We start from the raw sequence: 21436 nt of genomic DNA on the forward strand, positions 1-21436 counted from the left end.
CTTCACAAGGAAGGTTGGAACGTATAACTTATTTATGTCAGCATGCTAACAGAGGGGGTCTGAGTAGTGACCAGAACAAATTAAACAAATCATCCATCTGTGTGTGTAAGGGACTCCATCTCTACTGCAGAAAACATTCTGAGCTCAGCAAACATTACCCTGAAAAACACCAGGGGCTGAGCCAAAAACCTTTGAACCTCCAGGGCTAGAGCCGCGAAAGCCTGGTTTGGAGTAACAAACATTAGTTTTTTTCTTCTTTTTTTTTTTTTTACCACTGTAAGGTTTACCTAGGAGTGTAATTTATTTAGTTGTATTCTAGTGACCTTAACAGAACTCTGTTCCCACTATATCTGAACCAGTTGACAACTTGGTAACTGACATTGTGGCCTTTCTACTCAGTACAGGGTAAGAACGTTGAAAAACACCACTAATACGAATCATTTACCTGGAAGGTGACGGGGTCGCTGATGTTGGCCAGGCAGAACTGCTTGAGGAAGCGCTCATCCTGGCTCCAGAAGACGCGGATGTCAGGGATCCTATACAACACCATGGCCAGACGCTCCAGGCCCAATCCAAATGCCCAGCCAATCTTGTTACTCGCTCCCGCTGGGGGGAAAGAGAAACAGGAGATTAGGGCATTTTCTTCCCAGAACCTTTTTCACCCACATGAACCTTTTAAGGATTTGATTACCAAACACTTACCTTACCTTCATGATGCTGTGAAGTATTTCACAGTATATATTTTGGGCAACTCTACCTTACAACATTTACTGAAAACCAAAGAGAGCAGACCCTGATTTAACTAGTATTTTAAACACCTTTTGCATTGTTTTAGCTCACTGTTTTCAATGTGGCATTCACAACCAAACTGGGTACACAAATCATTTTCTTTTACTCAGTCAGATTTACTGCCCGGTTCTGTCAAGACTTTTGTAGCAGGTTCAAAATGGAAAAATGGAGCTCATACCAGGAACTAGGTGCTTATATTACATCATTTTATAGCTTAAACCATTAAAAACAAAACAGACACCACTCTCTCAATTTCAAGGCTAAACCCTATTTTTTTTATTATATAACCCACATGAAGCACCCACCCCTAGTTGGTGCCCAAGACCATTCAGCAATTTCAATGGACCAGGAAAAAGGGATAGATAGGCTACTCAAATGAAGTACAACCAGTACAGTACAAGATATTTTATGCTGAAAAATCAAGAGAGATAAAGTGGTGGGTGACAAAAAGAGAAAGAGAGAGAGACAAAATGAGTGGGTGTATCTGAACAGTAAAAATGGTGACAGGGTTATCCTCCTTACTGACACAATGACACGCACATCATTATAAATTAATATTCCTTACTACATGCCTCCTACGCATCTACCATAATAGCTTGAACCATGCTCAAAAGGTCAAAGCGAACAGCTTGGGTTGGCTCTAATGTGGAGACCAAAATGGAATTGTACACGCCACTGTTTCTCAAGTGAGCTTCACTGTTGTCTTCCCATAACCCTTGAATACGTGAGAAATATTATAAGGGCCAAAAGTTTGATGCGTTTGATGTACAGTGTGACTGACAAAACAGATACACAGTTTTGTCTAGGTGAAAGTTGGCTTCAGTGTGAAGTATGTGTGGCCACAATGAAATCTTCAGCTCACAACTTTGTCTGGTTTGAAGTCAACTGCAGTGAAAGAGAAAATCAAACTACCATGGACGTTTATCTTCAAACTATGGAGGCTTTCTGATTTCTAATTAATGGATGTGATGTAAGTATTCCATCTTTCTTTGCTGTCACCAACAGTAATTATGAACACCTGCAGCCACTCAGCCCACTTGCTACAGAGCGATCTCATGTACTAAATTACGGCCAGGCAAAACAGAATAATTCTGTTTCTTTCCGTTGGGAAGGGACCATAGATAATGTATTATAGGATGTATGACCCATACACACATTCAATCCAATCAGAAGTTGAAAAAAAATTATTAGGTCAGTTTAGGTTCTCTGGAAAAACAGTTGATAATTTGTTATTAAAGATGTCCCAGAATGGCACTTGATGGACATTAGTCTCTGGAAGGAGCTGGACAAACAGGTGTTCGCAAGTGCAAATCTGGACAGGAAACTGTATCATCTAGTGCATCACCTTAATGGTGTATCAATAAATCAATATCAAGTTGCTTTGATGTCGACTGTTTTCTGATGACCCGGAATGAAATGTCAATGCGCTGCACTGCCTCAGGATGCACCCTATATTGATCAACTACCCACAAGCATAAGGGAACATGCTTTTGTCCCTTCTCAGCGGAGGCTCTGTGATGCTTGCAAACCAGGCAAACTAAGCTTGTCATTACTGAGGGGAAAACGCACTTAAACAAGGATTATGTAAGCCATATTAAGCCACTAATCAAGTATTTAAAACAAATAATACATCAGGATGAAAATCAGTACCTCCAAATCCGAGGCCATGGTCCTCAGTTGGAAAAGGGTGGCTTCCCCACTTCAGGTTGGTGGAGAGTGCCTGCCTCAAGTGGAGGAGTTTAAGTATCTAGGGGTCTTGTTCACGAGTGAGGGAAGGATGGAACGGGAGATTGACAGACGGATTGGTGCAGCTTCTGCAGTAAGGCGGTCGATGTATCGGTCTGTCATGGTGAAGAAAGAGCTGAGCCACAAGGCGAAGCTCTCGATTTACCGGTCAATCTACGTTCCTACTCTCAACTATGGTCATGAGATTTGGGTCATGACCAAAAGGACAAGATCCCGGATACAGGTGGCCGAAATGAGCTTTCTCCGCAGGGTGGCCGGGCGATCCCTTAGAGATAGGGTGAGAAGCTCGGTCACCCGGGAGGAGCTCAGAGTACAGCCGCTGCTCCTCCACATCGAGAGGGGTCAGCTGAGGTGGCTTGGGCATCTGTTTCGGATGCCTCCTGAACGCCTTCCTGGGAAGGTGTTCCGGGCCCGTCCCACCGGGAGGAGACCCCGGGGAAGACCTAGGACTCGCTGGAGGGACTATGTCTCCCGGCTGGCCTGGGAACGCCTCGGTGTCCCCCCGGAAGAGCTAGAGGAAGTGTCTAGGGAGAGGGAAGTCTGGGCATCTCTGCTTAGACTGCTGCCCCCGCGACCCGGCCCCGGATAAGCGGAAGAAGATGGATGGATGGAATAAATCAGGAAAGACTAGGTCAAATGTTATGTGTTATTCTTAAGTTCGGCATGATTTATTTTATTTAAACATAGATAAATGGTGATATATGCCACAACAAAAAATGTCAACAATATGGTCTCAACAAGGGCTAAGCAATTTCACTTAAAATTAATTTACATATATACAGTGAGGGAAAAATATTTGATCCCCTGATTTTGTACATTTGCCCACTGAAAAAGAAATTATCAGTCTATAAGTTTAATGGTAGGTTTATTTGAGAGTCAGAATAACAACAGAAAAATCCAGAAAAACGCAAGCAAATGTTATAAATTGATTTTCATTTTAATGAGTGAAATACGTATTTGATCCCCTCTCAATCAGAAAGATTCGCAAATGGAAGAAACACAAATGAACCGTCAATCTCCCTCGGACTGGGACTCCATGCAAGATCTCACCTCGTGGAGTTGCAATAATCATGAGAACGGTGAGGAATCAGCCCAGAAGTACACGGGAGGATCTTGATCTCAAGGCAGTTGGGACCCTAGTCACCAAGAAAACAATTGGTAACACACTACGCTGTGAAGGACTGAAATCCTGCAGCGTCCGCAAGGTCCCCCTGTTCAAGAAAGCACATGTACAGAGCCGTCTGAAGTTTGTCAATGAACATCTGAATGATTCAGAGGAGAACTGGGTGAAAGTGTTGTGGTCAGATGAGACCAACATTTAGCTCTTTGGCATCAACTCAACTCTCTGTGTTTGGAGGAGTAGGAATGCTGCCTATGACCACAAGAACACAATCCCCACCATCAAACATAGAGGTGGAAAAATTATGCTTTGGGGGTGTTTTTCTGCTAGGGGGACAGAACAACTTCGCTGCATCAAAGGGATGGTGGACGGGGCCATGTACATTCCCTCAGCCAGGGCATTGAAAATGGGTTGTGGATGGGTATTCTAGCATGCCAATTACCCAAAACACACGGCCAAGGCAACAAAGGAGTGGCTCAAAAAGAAGCACATTAAGGCCCTGGAGTGGCCTAGCCAGTCTCCATACCTTAATCCCATTGAAAATCTGTGGAGGGAGCTGAAGGTTCCAGTTGCCAAACATCATCCTCGAAACCTTAATGACTTGGAGAAGATCTGAAAAGAGGTGTGGGACAAAATCCTTCCTGAGATGTGTGCAAACCTGGTGGCCAACTACAAGAAACGTCTGACCTCTGTGATTGCCAACAAGAGTTTTGACACCAAGCAGGGGTTGAATACTTATTTCACTCATTAAAATGCTAATTAATTTATAACAATTTTGACATGCATTTTTCTGGATTTTGTTGTTGTTATTCTGTCTCTCACTGTTCAAATAAACCTACCATTAAAATGATAGACTGATCACTTCTTTGTCAGTGGGCAAACATACCAAATCAGCAGGGGATCAAATACTTTTTCCCCCTCACTGTACTACCAGTCAAAAGATTTCGAACACCCCCATTTTCTGAAAGTCAGATCAACAGCTTGCGTGATAGGCAGCTCACAGGACAACAGTTTCAAGCGAAGCTGAACACTGGTCAAAGAAAGCAAGTCTCAGTTGAAGTGAAGACTTTGAGTTGCAAGTTTGACAGGTCGAGTGGCAATAAGAAAGCCATTGCTAAGATGGCAAAAGAAGAAGGAGAGGCTTGCCTGGGCCATGAAACAACACAACTAGGTTACTGAAGACTGGAAGAAGGTCTTATGGATCGATGAAATCTTAGCGTCCTCACATAGGGCTTTCGTATGCTGTCAAGCTAGCGAAGGGATAGTCCCTCAGTGTGTGACACAAACTGTCGAACATGGAAAAGGAAGCGTGATGGTCTTGGGTCTCCGACCCTGCTCTTCCATGAGCTAATTCAGGAAAGTAAGAGTGAAGGGGATATGAGCTCAATATTGCTATTGTTTCATTTAAACAGGCATAGAGAGATAGTAGGACAGACAGAGACTTCAAACCATTAGAAACAGCTGCAGCAGTCACTGAGCCAATATTTGTAAAGCCTCAAGTTTGCTTTTTCAACTACTTCAATATTCTGTCAAGAAAAGCACTACAGAAGTTAAATTATTGGTATTATTTATTTATTTTAACAGGCAAGTTATTAAAAATACATTTATTCAGATATCTTTTTAGTCAGTATTTGCATGCACCTGGTGTCTTCATTATAATTTCAAAAATATAATGTTTCTAGGATGTTTTTATGCACTATTAAGCAGGAATGTGGGGTAGAAAGAGGAGAGTTTGCTGTTAGAGCAATTGGTCAGATTTGAACCCATGCTGCAGCAGTATATAGGCACCGTAAGCAGCAGCTTATATAGCTGAACCAACCTAGGCCACCATGCTTCAGAATCTCTAAGCAGTTTGAGCATGTCACAATCCAACATTCTGATATCTGCATCATAAGGAATGTTGGCTTGAATAACCATGGAAACAACAGTATATATTTTCTAGAATTTCATAATTCTAGACAGATTCAACATAATAATAATCATCCGAGAAGAGGATTTTTTTAAATAACTTGTAAGAGGACATGACACAATTCTAGGACAGTAGCTCCACAGTAACAGGGTTTAACAACCCTTGGCTGGGGGTCTTATGCTGGACCCATAGTTGGAGGCTTGCACAGAGTGAGAGTCCCCCTGAACCAGAACAGCTACCACAGCATCTTACAGCTCCATGCAATACCCTCTGGTGTATGTCTGGTTGGTCAGGGGTTCATCCTACAGCAAGATAATGACCTAAAACATACCTTCAGGCTATGTCAGAACAACCTTAGAAGAAAATAACAAGATGAACATGAAGTCTCCAGACTTAAACCCCATCAAGTTTGTTTGGGATGAACTGGGCAGATTTCTGGCTCCCAGGTGTCTTTTATACAGGTAACAAGCTGAGATTAGGAGCATACTCTTAAAGGGAGTGCTCCTATTCTTAGCTTGTTACCTGTATAAAAGACACCTGGGAGCCAGAAATCTTTCAGATTGAGAGGGGACCAAATACTTATTTCACTCATTAAAATGAAAATCAATTTATAACATTTTTGACATGAGTTTTTCTGGATTTTTCTGTTGTTATTCTGTCTCCCACTGTTCAAATAAACTGTAAAATGATAGACTGATCATTTCTTTGTCAGTGGGCAAATGTACAAAATCAGCAGGGGATCAAAAACTTTTTTCCATGCAATAATAATAACAAAGAATATATATGCTAAATATATTAGTATGAATGAGTATTCACTAACCAAAGTAACAACAGTGTGGTCAAATACAAAGTAACCTATTTGTAGTTACAACATGATATCCCAGCACTCCAAAATAAAGTGTGTTTGGAGCATTTGAAAAATGTATTAACAGATTGTTTTTAATGAGTCAGAATTACCCACAATACATTATTCTCAATGTCATCAAGATGACACATTAAGCTAATGTTAGCCACTAGCCATTAAATGTGCTGTTATGTTCATCTCGTCCAGTGTCCTTTTTCACCTCTGGATCATTGGAATTGATCTACTTTGAACCTCCCTAACTGTGGTATTTCATCTCAGACTTTGAATTTACAGAGCAATACTGTTTTGTGTCACTATACACCAAAACCTTGGATTGGAACAAAGAGGTATAGTCATTTCATTTCATTTGAGGGTATAATTAAACAATGGTGTCAAAATACGACCACCATTTTAGAGCACTGATTGTAGATTAATATGATGTTCAAATCATAGCACTGATGTTTAGTATTTGGTCACATATCTTAGCATGCAATAAGTGCTTGAAGTCTGTAAACTATCGACCCCAAAAGATGCTGGGTATGTCCTCTGGTGGTTTCTTTTGAAGTTGTATTTCATCTTCAGCAAATTAAAAAATCAACTGGATTTAAATATGGAGATTAACTTGGGCAGTTAAGAACTATGCCAGTTTGGTCCTGGAAAAAATCACTAGTTGTTATGGCTGTATGCTTGCTGTCTTTGTCTTGTTTTTTGGCTGTTTTAGTTACTATAACCTGGCCATCCTGTTTATAAAGCTAACTAGTAATTTCCATCTTGCAGTCTGTTTTTGTAGTTCTTCTGTTGAAGTCTTCTGCAGATGGTAGAAACGAACACATTCATGCCTACCTCCCGGAGAGTGTTCCCGATCTGTGGTACAGTCATTCTTTTTTCTTCTTATAGTACTTATTCTACAGTTATCCACAGTAGAGGTCTTTCTTGGCCTGATTAGTGAACACAGCGGTGTCATTTTTCTCTTGATTTTTTGGGTAACCCCAAGGATTTGGCAATGTTTCTGAGAAACTAGTGTATGTGCCAAATGTATGCATTCTACTATCAGTCGGTCTGTAAAAGGGCATCTGCTAATTGAATTACATATGCTAAATCTGCAGTCTGCATTTACACTTTACATAACATCAATTTTAAATAAAGCAGAAGGGGTGGTGGTGGTAAGCAACCCATACAGCTGGACTGTTCTTAAGGCCACATTACCCGGATAATTCTTTCACCATGCCCCCTTAACTGAAGTCCCTTTGCACCGTCCCTGAAATTATATTTTGGGATTAGGGAAAATATAACATTTCCTCTGTGCTTTTCAATATGATCACCTTCCACACAACAACAGGGTTGGCCTGCAGGAATGGCTTGAGACAAACTTTCTCCAAAGGTGAAAGATAGAAAATGCCCTGGTAATTCCTTTTCCTAACTGGTTACATTATTTTATGTAAGCTATTATAACAAAAATGCTAACTCGTTGCTCAATTCATCATGCAGTACTAATGTAAAAGGCAAGCTAGCAGGAAAAATCTATAGTAACTTTCAGACAAATTTTTATCAGTAAATTCAGTAAGGTTAATCCTTTGCAATAATTTCAAAGTTAGAGGGCATTATTTGCTTAATGAATATCCCAAAAACTTTAGCAGTCAAATCTGACTACCAGACAAAGGAGGAAGGGCTGTTATCTTTACTCTGGTTCTGATTATTGTGATGATTATTGGCATGGTGACTTCGTTGACCGGCTTAGTGATGAAGGCAGAGCAAACAAAAAAGCTCCTCGCCTCCACTCTGGTCTCGTACTTTCTCCTTGACTACGGATGAATTCTGCTTTATATGGTAATGAGCGATGGGAGCATGGAGGGTCAATGCTGACAGAGAAACATACATGAATAAATCTGAACTTCATAAGGAGGAATCAATCAGCCTCCCTCTTTTCCTCCCTCATACATAAAGCGAATACATTTAGGTTTAATGAGATAAACATAGTCATGTTAAAGAAATATGTTGAATTGTCGCTTTACTGATTCTAGCTCAGGATTTTAGTTACCATCGTCCGCACACTGACCGTACAGCCGTCCTCATGTAATACCGTACTGTGCAGTTGTTGAACAGCTATAACTGGAGTCTTTCACGTCCTGATCCATAAGTAAGGGGCAGCGGCGTACTACAAGATAAAAGACGGCCTTGAAAAATCCTGACAGGCACTTGCGTGCGTGTGTTTGTGTGTGTGGCAGCGCTAAGCTGCGAGTGGCAGCGAGTGCCAACGCCGCCGGGGGTGCCGAGGACGTCCGCCAAAGCAACGGACGACAATGCACAGTAGTCGGCTATGACCTCTGCCAAATTACAGGAAGAAGGGAGCCGGAGAGGAGTGGCCCGTGTCTGACAAGGCCTGCCCGGACGTCCTTCGCCCTTCCTGACACCTGGTAGTGACATCAGTCATTGTAATAGTGTTACATAACGTGCACAGACATGTACACACGCAGTCTCCCCGCTTCAATAACCCACATCGCTCTCTCCTGTCTATTCCCCAGTGGCATTTGTTGGGGATGTTTACTATCGCCTTATTTAGCAATGTTGTAAATACATTAGTAATAATTCATTAATAAATGTTATCCCGTGTTGCTGCATAGCATTTTGTTCGATCACATTATTTGGCAATTATAATTGCATAGTAGGTGAGCCACAGAGATGTTTCTGTAATGTCAGAAATATGAACTGTCTAACACTTGCAAAAATGTTCTGTGACAAGACAACGCATCTGGGTCACATTTGATAAAACCCATGACTGCCAGGCCAGGCTAAGTGAAAAATGGTTCACTTAATAAATAACTGGCCTGGATAATAATGCCACTTGATCAACACACCTGACAGGGACAAACACACCATATTGACAATGTTGTTGGTGGAAGACCAACGCTGGTCAACCTTAATGACTTCCATCCAGGGCATTACGAATCTAATTTAGAGACCTGTACAAAGAGAAAAACAAATGGTGTAGATATCAGTGTCAAAAACAAGCATGTTCCTGAGGCAACCAAATCAATTACGGCCTCGTCTACTCAGTTTTACCCATAAGATGGTAACAAAGATGGGTTTGTGGATATAGTAGTCAATCAACACAACCCCTTTCCTCACAGTGTGTTAATCCTCATTTTCTCTTGTCAAAAAAACACCACCTTACCTAGCTTAACTGACTGGCATTATCAGAGTGTGTGGCTGTGGGGGGGGGGGGGGGGGGGGGGGGGCATATGTGCATTGCAGCAGAAATGTCAGGTATTGATTCATGCCCCATGTTTCACCATGTGACATTTCACCTGCAGACTCAAAGGGAAGAGCCCTCTCCAAATGGGTGACCATGGAAAACACAGCCAGCTCATCAGTTGCGAAGTTTCCCTGACCTTTTCCACCACGTTCCTTGTTTCAATATGAACCAGCGTCAACTTACCATGTAGGACCATACAAAGCGGACGGCACAGTCAATACAGGCCGCCACATTGTGATACACCCAGGTAAACTTATAATGCTGAATATATTAACAAACTACAGGCAACTGCAATGTATTAACATTTAATATAGAAATTGTAGGGTAAGGTAATTGTGATATTTATACTGCTTCTCCATTTGCATAATGTGATTAATATGGATTTTCAAGACAATACTGGCTCAGGCATTCTGCAGTCCCTTATTGAACCACACTTAATTAATAAGAAATGCTGCAACATTAAAAATGCATTTCATCAACAAAGTCCAATGTTTTCATCGCAATTTATAAATCAATTCAAGACCAGAGATGACACAAAGTGGGGTTAGAAAAGAGTCAAGTTTCCTGAGGACACAGCATACAGCAAGCCGCTTGGTTTGTAATCTAAAGGCTAGAGGTGAAATGTGGGCTGTTAAATGTCTAGGTCAGGGGTGAAAAAGTTAAGCCTGAACTGGTTACTGGAGCACTTCTAGTGTCAGATCGTTACCACTACTACTAGTGCTCACAATTGTGCCATAAATAGCTCTGCATCAAGGGGCGCTGAACCAATCATGACCCTGTGCCTTTAGGAGTGTGTGTGTGTGTGTCTGTGTATCTGTATTTTTGCCAGGGATTACAGACAAAGCAGAAGATACTTTAGACAATTTCATTACAATGGAAAATAATTTATTCATATGCAGCCAGTTCACAAGCAAAGCCTGTTAGTTAGACTAATTTACACATTTTCTGTGGAGGTGTTTTCATTCAGTGAAGGCTAACATATATCCACTGAAAGCTAAAGAAAGCCGAAGAGGCAAATAAAGAAAAACCCACGTTGGCCATACATAATTGAACCCTCTGCCGTCACGATCAAGAGATGCTAACTTTTATAGAGCTTGTTTTATTCATGTGACAATGAACCATGTCACCTTTGAAATGAAAAGGAGCCTGCCTTTTCCTAGACCACTCTCTACTGAACTCACAATCTACCTAACCTGAACAGCAGTGATGGACAAACCTTAAGGCAATTCTGGTTTACAATATTGCAGAAGCATAGACATGCCTTTTGTGTTCCATGCAGAATCCTCTTCGGAAAAGATGATCATGTAAGTTCAAAAGGGTTCTAGCTTGAAGCCAAAGGGGTTATCTATGGGAACAGCTCAAAAATCTTAAAAGGGTAGCAATATTTTAGGTGGGCATTGTAATGACATTCGGGGTGGAAAGAAGCTCAAAACTTTATTGTAGCAACACAGCTATTGCAACGTGCTCCAAGATTTTAGTTGGAGAAAAAAAAAGCACGAGTGTGTAAAAACAAATTTGGTCAATCCGACATCCACAGGCGTCGTTAGCCCTATGAATAGCCCCAGATCTCAAATGGACCAAAAAATTAAAATAGCCCCTGATCTATTAATCTGTAATTCCGATCGCGCTTTATGGCAATGTAGACGTCGGTGGCGTGTACATCGAAGTTTTCTGCACGTACATTCAAAACCCTGAACTTTCTGTCATGGGGGGGGGCATAATCTGAGGGCTTTATCTACGCATTATCTGATATTTGAGAAGCGAAGCGCTTAGGCCAAAATAATTTGAAACGTATTTTGAACAAAAGAGGTCCAGTGGTGGACGATGCAATTGGCCAGCACCATCCAGGTTTGGGGGCTTAGTAATGGCCGCCATGCCTTGTCCTGGTCTAGTGACACTTTGTACTGGGCTATGAGCTCAAACAAGGTAGAAGTTCAGAGGGGGAGTTTCGTTTTGTCAGGTGATAGTTCTGTTCTAGATTTCATGGTTACGCAAGCAGTGTGATAAGGAGTAAGGTATTAAATGTGCTTCGGAAGTCACATATCTCAACATTGTTGACCCTCTTTGCTGCGAGTACACAGGGCCTTAATCACAAATTAGATTTCATAGTAGGGGAGGAAATGGACTAAAAACATATATACGCTACCATTCAAAAAGTTTGGGGTCCATGAAAACATACATGAAATTAGTTTAAATAGGAAATATAACAAAATAAATAAGAAATACAGTCATTGACATGGTTAGAATATTTTATATTTTAATAATAATTGGGTCCTTCAAATTTGCAGCAATTACTGCCTTGCAAAACATTGGCATTCAACCTGTAAGTAATCTCCCAATTTACCAACACCAAAGTACCCCCAGACAATCACACTGCCTCCACCATGCGTCAAGCACTCCTCAATCATCATTTCATTTGGTTTGCATCTCACAAATGTTCTTCTTTGTGATCTGAACACCTCAAACTTTGTCTGTCTATAGTACCTTTTTCCAGTTTTCCTCTGTCCAGTGTCTTTGTCCTTTTCCCCATCATAATATTACATTTTTATTGGCTGAGATATGGCTTTTTCTCACATGGAATAGCCTTCATCTCTCAGAATAAGAATAGACAGACAGTTTCAGATGAATGTTCTTTGTTTCTGGACATTTTGAGCTAGAAATCGAACACACAATTGTTGAGGCTACAGTTACTGAACTAGGCTAAATAAAGCCAGTTTCATTGCTTCTTTATTCAGCACAGCAATTTTCAGCTGTGCTAACATAACTGCAAAATAGTTTTCTAATGATCAATTAGCCTTTTTAAATGATAAACTTGGATTAGCAAACATAACGTGCCACTGGAGCGCAGGAATGATGGTTGCTGATGATGTGCCTCTCTAAGCCTATCTAGATATTCCATAAATAAATAAAAAAGTGTCCATTAAAATTACATTTTCTTTAAAAGGACATTGTTAAGTGACCCCACACTTTTGAAAGGTAGTATAACTAATATACTGTATGAATGTAAATTACTAATTTGTAGCTGTTGGTAATTTACAAAGTTTTTATGCCGTATGGCTTTCTGTAATGTGTACTCTTATAAGACTACAAACACTGTGTGCGTACTGTAGGAATGCAATAAACAAATGACTTGTATTTACAGATTCATGATCCAGTTAAAAAAATACTTTTCTACTACAAACACACACAGAGCTATTAATAACAGAACAATATGACATCAAAAGGAAACAGAGTTATCGACTTGTCAAAACTCTCTGAGAGGTGTCAAACCCTGGTCCATCAGCCAGTTACCAGCCCAGTTGAAAAACTAAAGCCTGGCCCAAACATTAAAGTTATCTCAGCAATACAGACAGTTGAGTCATTGCATTCATTATATCAATGATATGCAGAAATACATCTTTTGGATATTAACTCTGAACGCTCTGTTGGAAACTCTACTGAATAACAGCTCCTTTATGTTTGTCTGTGTTGGTGTCAAACCTATGAGCTAATTCTGTCTTTGTTTTCAGCCTCAGAGGACTTCAGACATCCTTTTTGACAATGGCATCAAGATCAGATAATTATATGAGGGATGACAACGGGGCTTAACCTCCTCTAAATGGCGGATCAAGACTAAGCTGTCAAGTTTAGGAAACTTCCTCTCTTCCCTCCCCTGCCAGTTTTAACTAATCCTTTTCAAATTAAAGGTGCCTTTGCACACTGCATATCGGAGTCTCTGATGTATTTGCAAACAGGGTATTTTTTCCACCTGATTCCAATGAAGAAAAATAACATTTGTCACATCACTGTAACATTGCAGCTGAGAGGCAGGACAAAGGCATAGGGAGTATGGAATATTGTTAATACAAAGAAAACAGAAAAAGAAAACCGATCAACAGAAACAAAAAGAGAACAGAATCCAACCAATGACTGTCAAGATACACTAGGGAAGGAGGAACTTAAGTAGGGACTGTGATGAGGAACGCAGGTGAGGCCAATAACAAACATGTGTCCATGCTCCAAATGAGGGAGAGGCCATTGAATTTCATATGACTGTCACAGGAGAAGAATCAATGGACAGGGTCGACCGCTGTTTGACCTTTGAAAGAGATGCAACTCCTTTTCATTACTATCCTCTCTCATAGTTAAACAGTGGCAGCCAGCATATTAGCGTGTTAGGGGCAGAACCCGACTGGTGATAGATTTTTTTTTTTGCAATATATAAATATGTATATCTTTTTTTTTTAAATATTTTATATAATATTTTTTTTAATATTATGGATTACGTTACAAGTACTTATATTTAAATAAAATATGTGGAAAAATAGGTTTACAATTACCGACTACTGAGTCAGCAGCAGCTCTAGCCGTTAGGCCGAACGCCCAGTCCTCAGATTGCATATCAATTGCTTGCGTAGAGGGCTGCACCAATGATATCCTAGGGATTTCATCACATGAATTTTGCAGCTTAGAGTTGATGGACCCCATTGGGGCTTGAAATGAATGACAGGGTCTCTGTATATTCATGAAGAGAGCTCTCTACATCAGTTATAGCCTAGATGATGCCAAATATAGTCACTCAGTCACTGTCACAATGGTGATACAAGGCTAGAAAAAGCGTGATTGGATCAGATAGAGTACATCTGCATCAAATTACAGAGGTCAGTGAAAAGCAATATCCACTTAACTTGAATGGTATATGCTCATTACTGGACTAAAGCATGTTTGTACAGTTGTACATTTTGGGAGAACTTTCCAAGGCTAAGTTAGCCATTAGCAAACCTTCCGCAACCAGTGGGAGCTCATGCCCCTTTCCCCTCAGACGTAACAAGTGCCCACTTGTCCACTGGTAAATAAAAACATTTCATACAGACTCTGGTGGCTGTCACAGAGCCGAGACAGCACGGTGGGATTAGATGCCTTCATTGCTCTTGAGTGATCTGTCTGGTGCAGTGCCGGGTACTTGTGAATGAGCTCACTGATACTAACCACATAGCATTCTGTAAATAGTTTTGCCTGATGAAGGCATGCACGCATCCAGAGCCCAACAACGTTTTGGTATATAAATCTTCCAATATCAGGTAACATTATTATTAATGTCATGTTTACTTTTTCACACAAGACATTTATTTTATCAATAGTACTATCTGTAGTTTTCCTAGCCTAAATTATTACAAACAATAGTTAACATTACCTGTCACCCAGGATAACTTCAAAATATATATGCAATTTCTGAAGCATCTAGTTAAGTTGTAGTTTAGCTGATTAGGATGGTAGAGTTGTTTAGGATCTTGCTCAAACGATTGTGGGGCAGCAGCATGTTGATATTTCTTTCCTCCCAAAGCTGAGTTCTGTTTGAAAGAGGAGTATTCTAGTGGTCAGTGGCAACAGAGAATGTATAAGCTAATTTGGTCAATCTGGCATCCACATAGTAGTATTGCCTGACTTCTTGCCCTGGATTGTTAACAGAGCAAGAGATTACTAGCTATATGTTTTTTTTTGTTATTTGAGCAACAACTGATTTCACGAATGGAGCAATATATAGGGCGGTTATCAAAATTCGGCCAACATTTGGGGCAGCCCCTACAACAGCTGTTGACCCCATTTACAAATTCCGTATTTGTTACCACACTTTCACTCTATGGACAAGGAGGGACATGTATCTAAATATTTGTAGGTTAACACTGCCACTGCCACCAGCCGCTAACTTTAGTATTCACCCAGAAAATTGCTATTTTTGTAATTCGGAATAACTACCCTTTTAAATCCTCAGTGAAAATAGCGTGTCGGGTTATTAATTAAGAAATTATGTCTCAATTAGTTTGACATGGCTGATCAGGATGGTTGTTGGGTCCCCTGGTTGCAGCTGCCAAGGGATGCAAGGTCCATGCTCTTACAGTGATATATTCATCATCATTCTCATACTACTTCACATTAGAAAGTCCATTCACAAGCAGATTCAAATGTAAGTGGAAAAGAAAAAATCCAACATGAACAGAACAACAGATATTGGATATAATTAAAAAAAATCTCTGCTAGCCTAATTAATATGAATAAATCATCCTGAATTTCAAAAGGACAAATACAACATAGTCTCATATTTTAAAAGATGCCTGTATGAAGCTCCTTTGAAAAGGGCAACACACATCAGCAACTCTAAGCATTGCTATGTTCTTTGGGTAGTAGTTAGTAAGTCATAGTTATTTAATTTTGTTGGTGGAAATATGGATTCATTGGTGGAGAATGGAAAACCCCCATTGAAAATAAATGTCACTTTAAAATGGGATCCAATGCTGATTTACTTATATATAATCTTTTGCAATCCTAGAATGTTGTAGTTGAGTTTCTTAACCTGCCCAATCCATTCCTTTTTCCCTTAACATTGATCAATTATTTATTTACTTTGCTATTCACCTTTATTTAAACAGGAAAGTTATTAGAAATCTGCTGTTTTTTTGTTTTTTTTACAATAACAGCCTGAAAAAATTACATGTGATATAATAAATAACTTATAATAAGTTAAATAAATAAATAAAATATATAAATACAGCAGTCTTCAAAAAAAGTTCCCAAAGCAAAAAAATACACATTTCAGCATATTTAAGTTTTGGCACGCATTAAAAGGGAAAGCGGTTTTACCTACTTTAGTTTATCAAGTATTAAACTATCCTGTTTTCTAATTATAGTTATATTTTTTTGTATTTGATGACAGATATATTGGATGTTTTTCACAAGTGCGTCGTAAATTAAAAAAAGAGAGTGTGTCCCTCAGCTGACATACAGAAGCCCATCTGATGTTTGACCCAAAACACAATTAGTTCTAAACCCCCATACAAAATGTTGACAGCCCCCAACAATCGACAACAGACAAAAATGCCCTAGTCTATTTCTTTTCCACTATTATAGACAGACATGCCCTATTCTAGTAAATTAATTCAAATAAATGGCAAGATATTCAGAAGTGTGAACTTGTTCCAGTTGTGATCCGATTTGCTTAGAAAAAGCCATATCTCTGACCACACAGATTAAGACAGGCAGAAGAACAGACACTGGACAGAGGAATAACTCTGCCTAGAAGGCCAGCATCCCGGAGTCACATCTTCACTATTGACGTTGACACTGATGTTTTGCGGGTACTATTTAATGAAGATGCCAGTTGAGGACCTGTTGGGGTGTCTGTTTCTCAAACTAGACACACAGATGACCTCTTACTCAGTTGTGCACCAGAGCCTCCCACTCCTCTTTCTATTGTGATTAGAGCTAGTTTGCTCTGTTCTGTGAAGGGAGTACAACACATCGTTGTACAAGATTTTCCCTTTCATGGGAATTTATAACATGGAATAGCCTTTATTTCTCAAAACAAGAATGACTGACAAGTTTCAGAAGAAAGTTATTTGTTTCTGGCCATTTTGAGCCTGTTATCAACCCCACAATTGGTGATGCTGAAGTAATGAACAAGTCTTAAGAAGGCCAGTTTATTGCTTCCTTATTTAGCAAACAGTTTTCAGCGATGCTAACATAATCGCAAAAGGGTTTTCTAATGATCAATTTGCCTTTTTAAATGATAACCTTGAAATTAGCAATCACAACGTGCCATTGGAACACAGTATTGATAGTGGCTAGACATTCCATTGAAAATCATCCCTTTCCAACAACAATAGTCATTTACAACACTAATAATGTCTACACAGTAAAATAACATCAATTTAATGTTATTTAAATCATTAAAAAAAGGTTTTCCTTTCAGAATAAAAGGACATTTCTAAGACATTTTTAAAGTTCATGTCCTGTTAAATAATACATTTGGAGCTCTTGTTTTCAAACTTGTTATTTGATCAGAAAACAAGATGAGCATGCAGAGGTTCTAAATGAATTCTTGATTTGGTGGAAGTCCCACCTGAAACTGAACACATCAAAAAAAGGAGGAGAAAGCCCATTCAACCCCTTCACTGATAAAAGTTAAACCAATTGAAATAGTGGTGGAATAAATCAAATAATGCCAAAATGTACATATGCAGAACAGGTGATCAGCAATAATGTTCCCCCACTCTTTTGCTTTTGTTTGTTAGTAATGCAACATAATAATTTAAGTGATGGCAGTTTATACCCTTAGGAGCTATTGGTAGATTGGGAGATATCTGAATTAGTCAAGCCAAGCTATTGTAGTTCGTATCTCAATAAGGTAGTATTGACGAGAACTTTGTTTCTGTTTACCACATTTTTAGATCTTGATGTTTTATCAATAAGTTCCCTTGAAAGATAACATTTTATTAAAAGCTTATTGTTATTTTCAACATGAATAATTAGCTGCTTGACATTGGCTAAAGTTAACTTGATGGAAGCTATTACCTTACTCTACCCTCTTACTCAGGCCAAATAAATGAGCAACATTTTGTTTGTAGAAAGCCATATGTCGATAAAGCTATGTTTGTCTCTCTGAGCAAGTAAATAGAAAAAATCTAGCCAGCAAGACAATTCTAGCTGTAAACTAAAACCAAGCCAGCAAGAGAGGAGGAATTCACACTCTGTTTCATTTTCTGCCAGTGCTGGCTTGCTAGTAAATGTTCCCCCTAGAACAAAACCCATATCCAATTGATTGAATGGTGTGTATTATGTCATTGTGTCAATATGTTATGAATACTGTTTTTTGAAATCACCTCATTATTTTACCTAGCTACCAACAATGTAAAAATAAGAAATACATACTAGCTACATTTCAAGTTCTGACATTGTTGCCGAGGAAGACACAAGCAACGTGTTAAAGTATTTGCTATAAATCAGATTATTTTATTCTCTGAAGTCTATAACTTGTTGTTTTTAGAGTATGTGTGATGGATTTACAAAATTAGGCAACTTATTACAATAGTATTATGTACAGTGGATCAAGATCCTAGACCAGTTCTCTAATATTATTCAACTAAAAATGATACATTGCTTCAATGTTCAACTTCAATGTTTTAGATTTTATTTTAAACCACTGAAACTCAAAATGAGTTATTGTAAGCTTGATATTATGTTCAGAAACATTTGTAAGAAATTAAAACATAAACCATTGCTTGCTTGCTCAGTCCTTCTGACTTGGTTTCAATGCCCAGGTTTTCCTCCCATGTTGCCTTAAAAGGACGGTGGAGGACGAGTTGAAAGATTGAAATGTGTCTGTCAGATGAGATAGAACTTTCTTTGAAGTTGGGGATATTTCCAGTACCCATCAAACATAGCGGCTGATTAGAGGTTTTCTTAAATAAAGCAGAATGTCATCTGTGTAGAATTTACCAGTGTGATGTGAGACTAAATTGACATGCTTTCAGAGGAACTTATGGCAACCAACCAGTGTATGTGTCCTGCTGTATTAAGTATAATTTAATGTTTGTCTATTCCTTGTGTATATTGTCTTTATATTATCTGCTTTACAGTGTTTATGTAGTTCTGTTGTCTTGACTTGCAATTTAATCCCTTTGGCCAAAATGAAAATAGTTTCTCCATCGAGTTACCTGGTCCCCTCTTCTGTAATAATGTTTTTGGCAAACCCTAACCCTCCTACCTTCCACTTGACAGCTCAACACCTGCATCAAACCATCCGCTCTTTCTCGTCAACCCCCACCCCCGGTGGTTCTCTAATCTCCCATTCCGACCTGGCCCACCCAACTAGAGAACAAAACAACATTTCTAACCATCCATCATTCACTGGTAGGGTGTCTTCAGTTAACCTAATCCATCTCAACTCCAACCCTCCAAAGTCCAAAGTTCAGCCCATTCTTCTCTCTATTTTCTGATGTTATTGTTTCCTTTTGCAATACATCCGTCCGTTCCACCATGGTGTCTTGTGGGTCATGATCCTCCCTATATATATATATATCATATCTGTGGAAACTGCACAAAACATAAAAGACTTACCCAAGAGCATGATAATGTTTCCTATTGCCAGACCATTGAGCCCAAGGTCCCCCAGTAATACCGCGGGTCCAATCGCAACTTCATGTTACAATTTGACAGCCACTGACTTTATGATAAAAACAAACAGTCAAACAGTAGCTATACACTCACCTAAAGGATTATTAGGAACACCATACTAACACTGTGTTTGACCCCCTTTCGCCTTCAGAACTGCCTTAATTCTACGGGGCATTGATTCAACAAGGTGCTGAAAGCATTCTTTAGAAATGTTGGCCCATATTGATAGGATAGCATCTTGCAGTTGATGGACATTTGTGGGATGCACATCCAGGGCACGAAGCTCCCGTTCCACCACATCCCAAAGATGCTCTATTCCACTTGGCTGTATGCTGCCCCTCACCGGAGGACAGCTAAATACCACAGGGAATCATCTGCTGTCCTAACAAACTGAAGAGAAATACCACAGTAGTACAGAGGTGGGGAATTTCAACACTACATATCTGGTTCTATGTACCTTCACACCAGCCCCGGTGGCCCTTTTTCTGACTCCATGTTAAAGACAGAGCATCGTGGTCATCCGTCCCACCAAAGGGTTAACATTTGCCTCCCCACATTCGGCCGCCAGTCTCGCCAGCACACCAGAATCCCCACCGGCCAGTTACAGATGGTCAAGGTTGTCTTTAGCGGCATTAAAGCCCTCCTTGTACTTCTGTTCACCCGTCTAGGGATAAATCTCATGCACCACCTTCGCCAAGCAGGGTCAGAAACCTAAAGGGGCAGTGCTACTGCCGGGGTTCTCTGAATACATTTACCATTCCACGTTGGTTACATAAGACTGCTTGGGATACCAAGCAGATCACCTTCGCGACCAGTTTCGCCTGCTTAATCACTGTGCCACAGAATTCTCCCCCTGAATCATTCATCTTTCTTTGTACCCGTGTGGGCTTCTGACATATGATTAAGGCTGTGTCTTTCAGCCGGCGGTGCAGATTCGGAAGAGCACAGCTCCCTGCAGGAAAAGGTTTCTGCTAAGGCTCCAGCGGCGGATTAACACAGTGAAGCCTCTCGTCTTCAGCTCATTAACGAGAACTTGGACAGAGAAACAAGCCGCCTCACACACGTAGCTCGACGTGAGGGAAAAGTGGGGTTGCCGTGGCATCGCCACTGGTCCGTCCTTGCTCCCGCTCAATCCCTTTGTCATTTTTTCACCTCCTCGACTTAGCGTTAGCAGTCTTTTGTGTACATGGCATGCCAAAGAAAAAAACTGTAACCCCGATGTCTTGTCACACAACAGGCTATACGGTGAACTTAAATGATGATTACCTAATTAAATATTACAAATATAATAAACAATTTAAGTGCTGTCAACTTTGTTTGCACTTAAGTTGTTTTTGCATGCCTTCATTGACTGCTACTCTACATTCATGCCATCATTGACTGCTACTCTACATTCACGCCTTCATTGACTGCTACTATATATTAATGTCTTCATTGACTGCTACTCTACATTCATGCCTTCATTGACTGCTACTCTACATTCAGGCCTTCACTGACTGCTACTATACATTCGTGCCTTCATTGACTGCTACTATACATTTGTCTTCATTGACTACAACTATACAGTCATGCCTTCATTGACTGCTACTATATATTAATGTCTTCATTGACTGCTACTATATATTCATGTCTTCATTGACTGCTACTATATATCAATGTCATCATTGACTGCTACTATATATTCATGTCCTCATTGACTGCTACTATACATTTGAGTCATTTAGTATTCAAGTATGAATCTGCCAAGTATAAAGAATGACAAAATATTGCGAAAGCTTTGATGGAGAAACGATGTGTGAGAAAAAACAATTTGATCGTTTGACATTGTGGGATTATTTTGTGTCT

At 39.9% G+C, this 21436-nt stretch overlaps 1 protein-coding gene across 2 annotated transcripts in view; it reads right to left on the reverse strand.

The window, feature by feature from the left end:
• Positions 1 to 21436, reverse strand: part of fars2 (phenylalanyl-tRNA synthetase 2, mitochondrial) — a 143402-nt gene that overhangs the window by 60362 nt on the left and 61604 nt on the right. For both annotated transcript variants that reach the window (XM_010900930.4, XM_010900931.4), the window contains exon 6: positions 446 to 606. In XM_010900930.4, the coding sequence (XP_010899232.1) occupies positions 446 to 606 (161 nt within the window). The remainder of the gene's footprint in view (positions 1 to 445; positions 607 to 21436) is intronic.

Source organism: Esox lucius, chromosome 21 (genome assembly GCF_011004845.1).
Source record: "Esox lucius isolate fEsoLuc1 chromosome 21, fEsoLuc1.pri, whole genome shotgun sequence".
Lineage (NCBI taxonomy): Eukaryota > Metazoa > Chordata > Actinopteri > Esociformes > Esocidae > Esox > Esox lucius.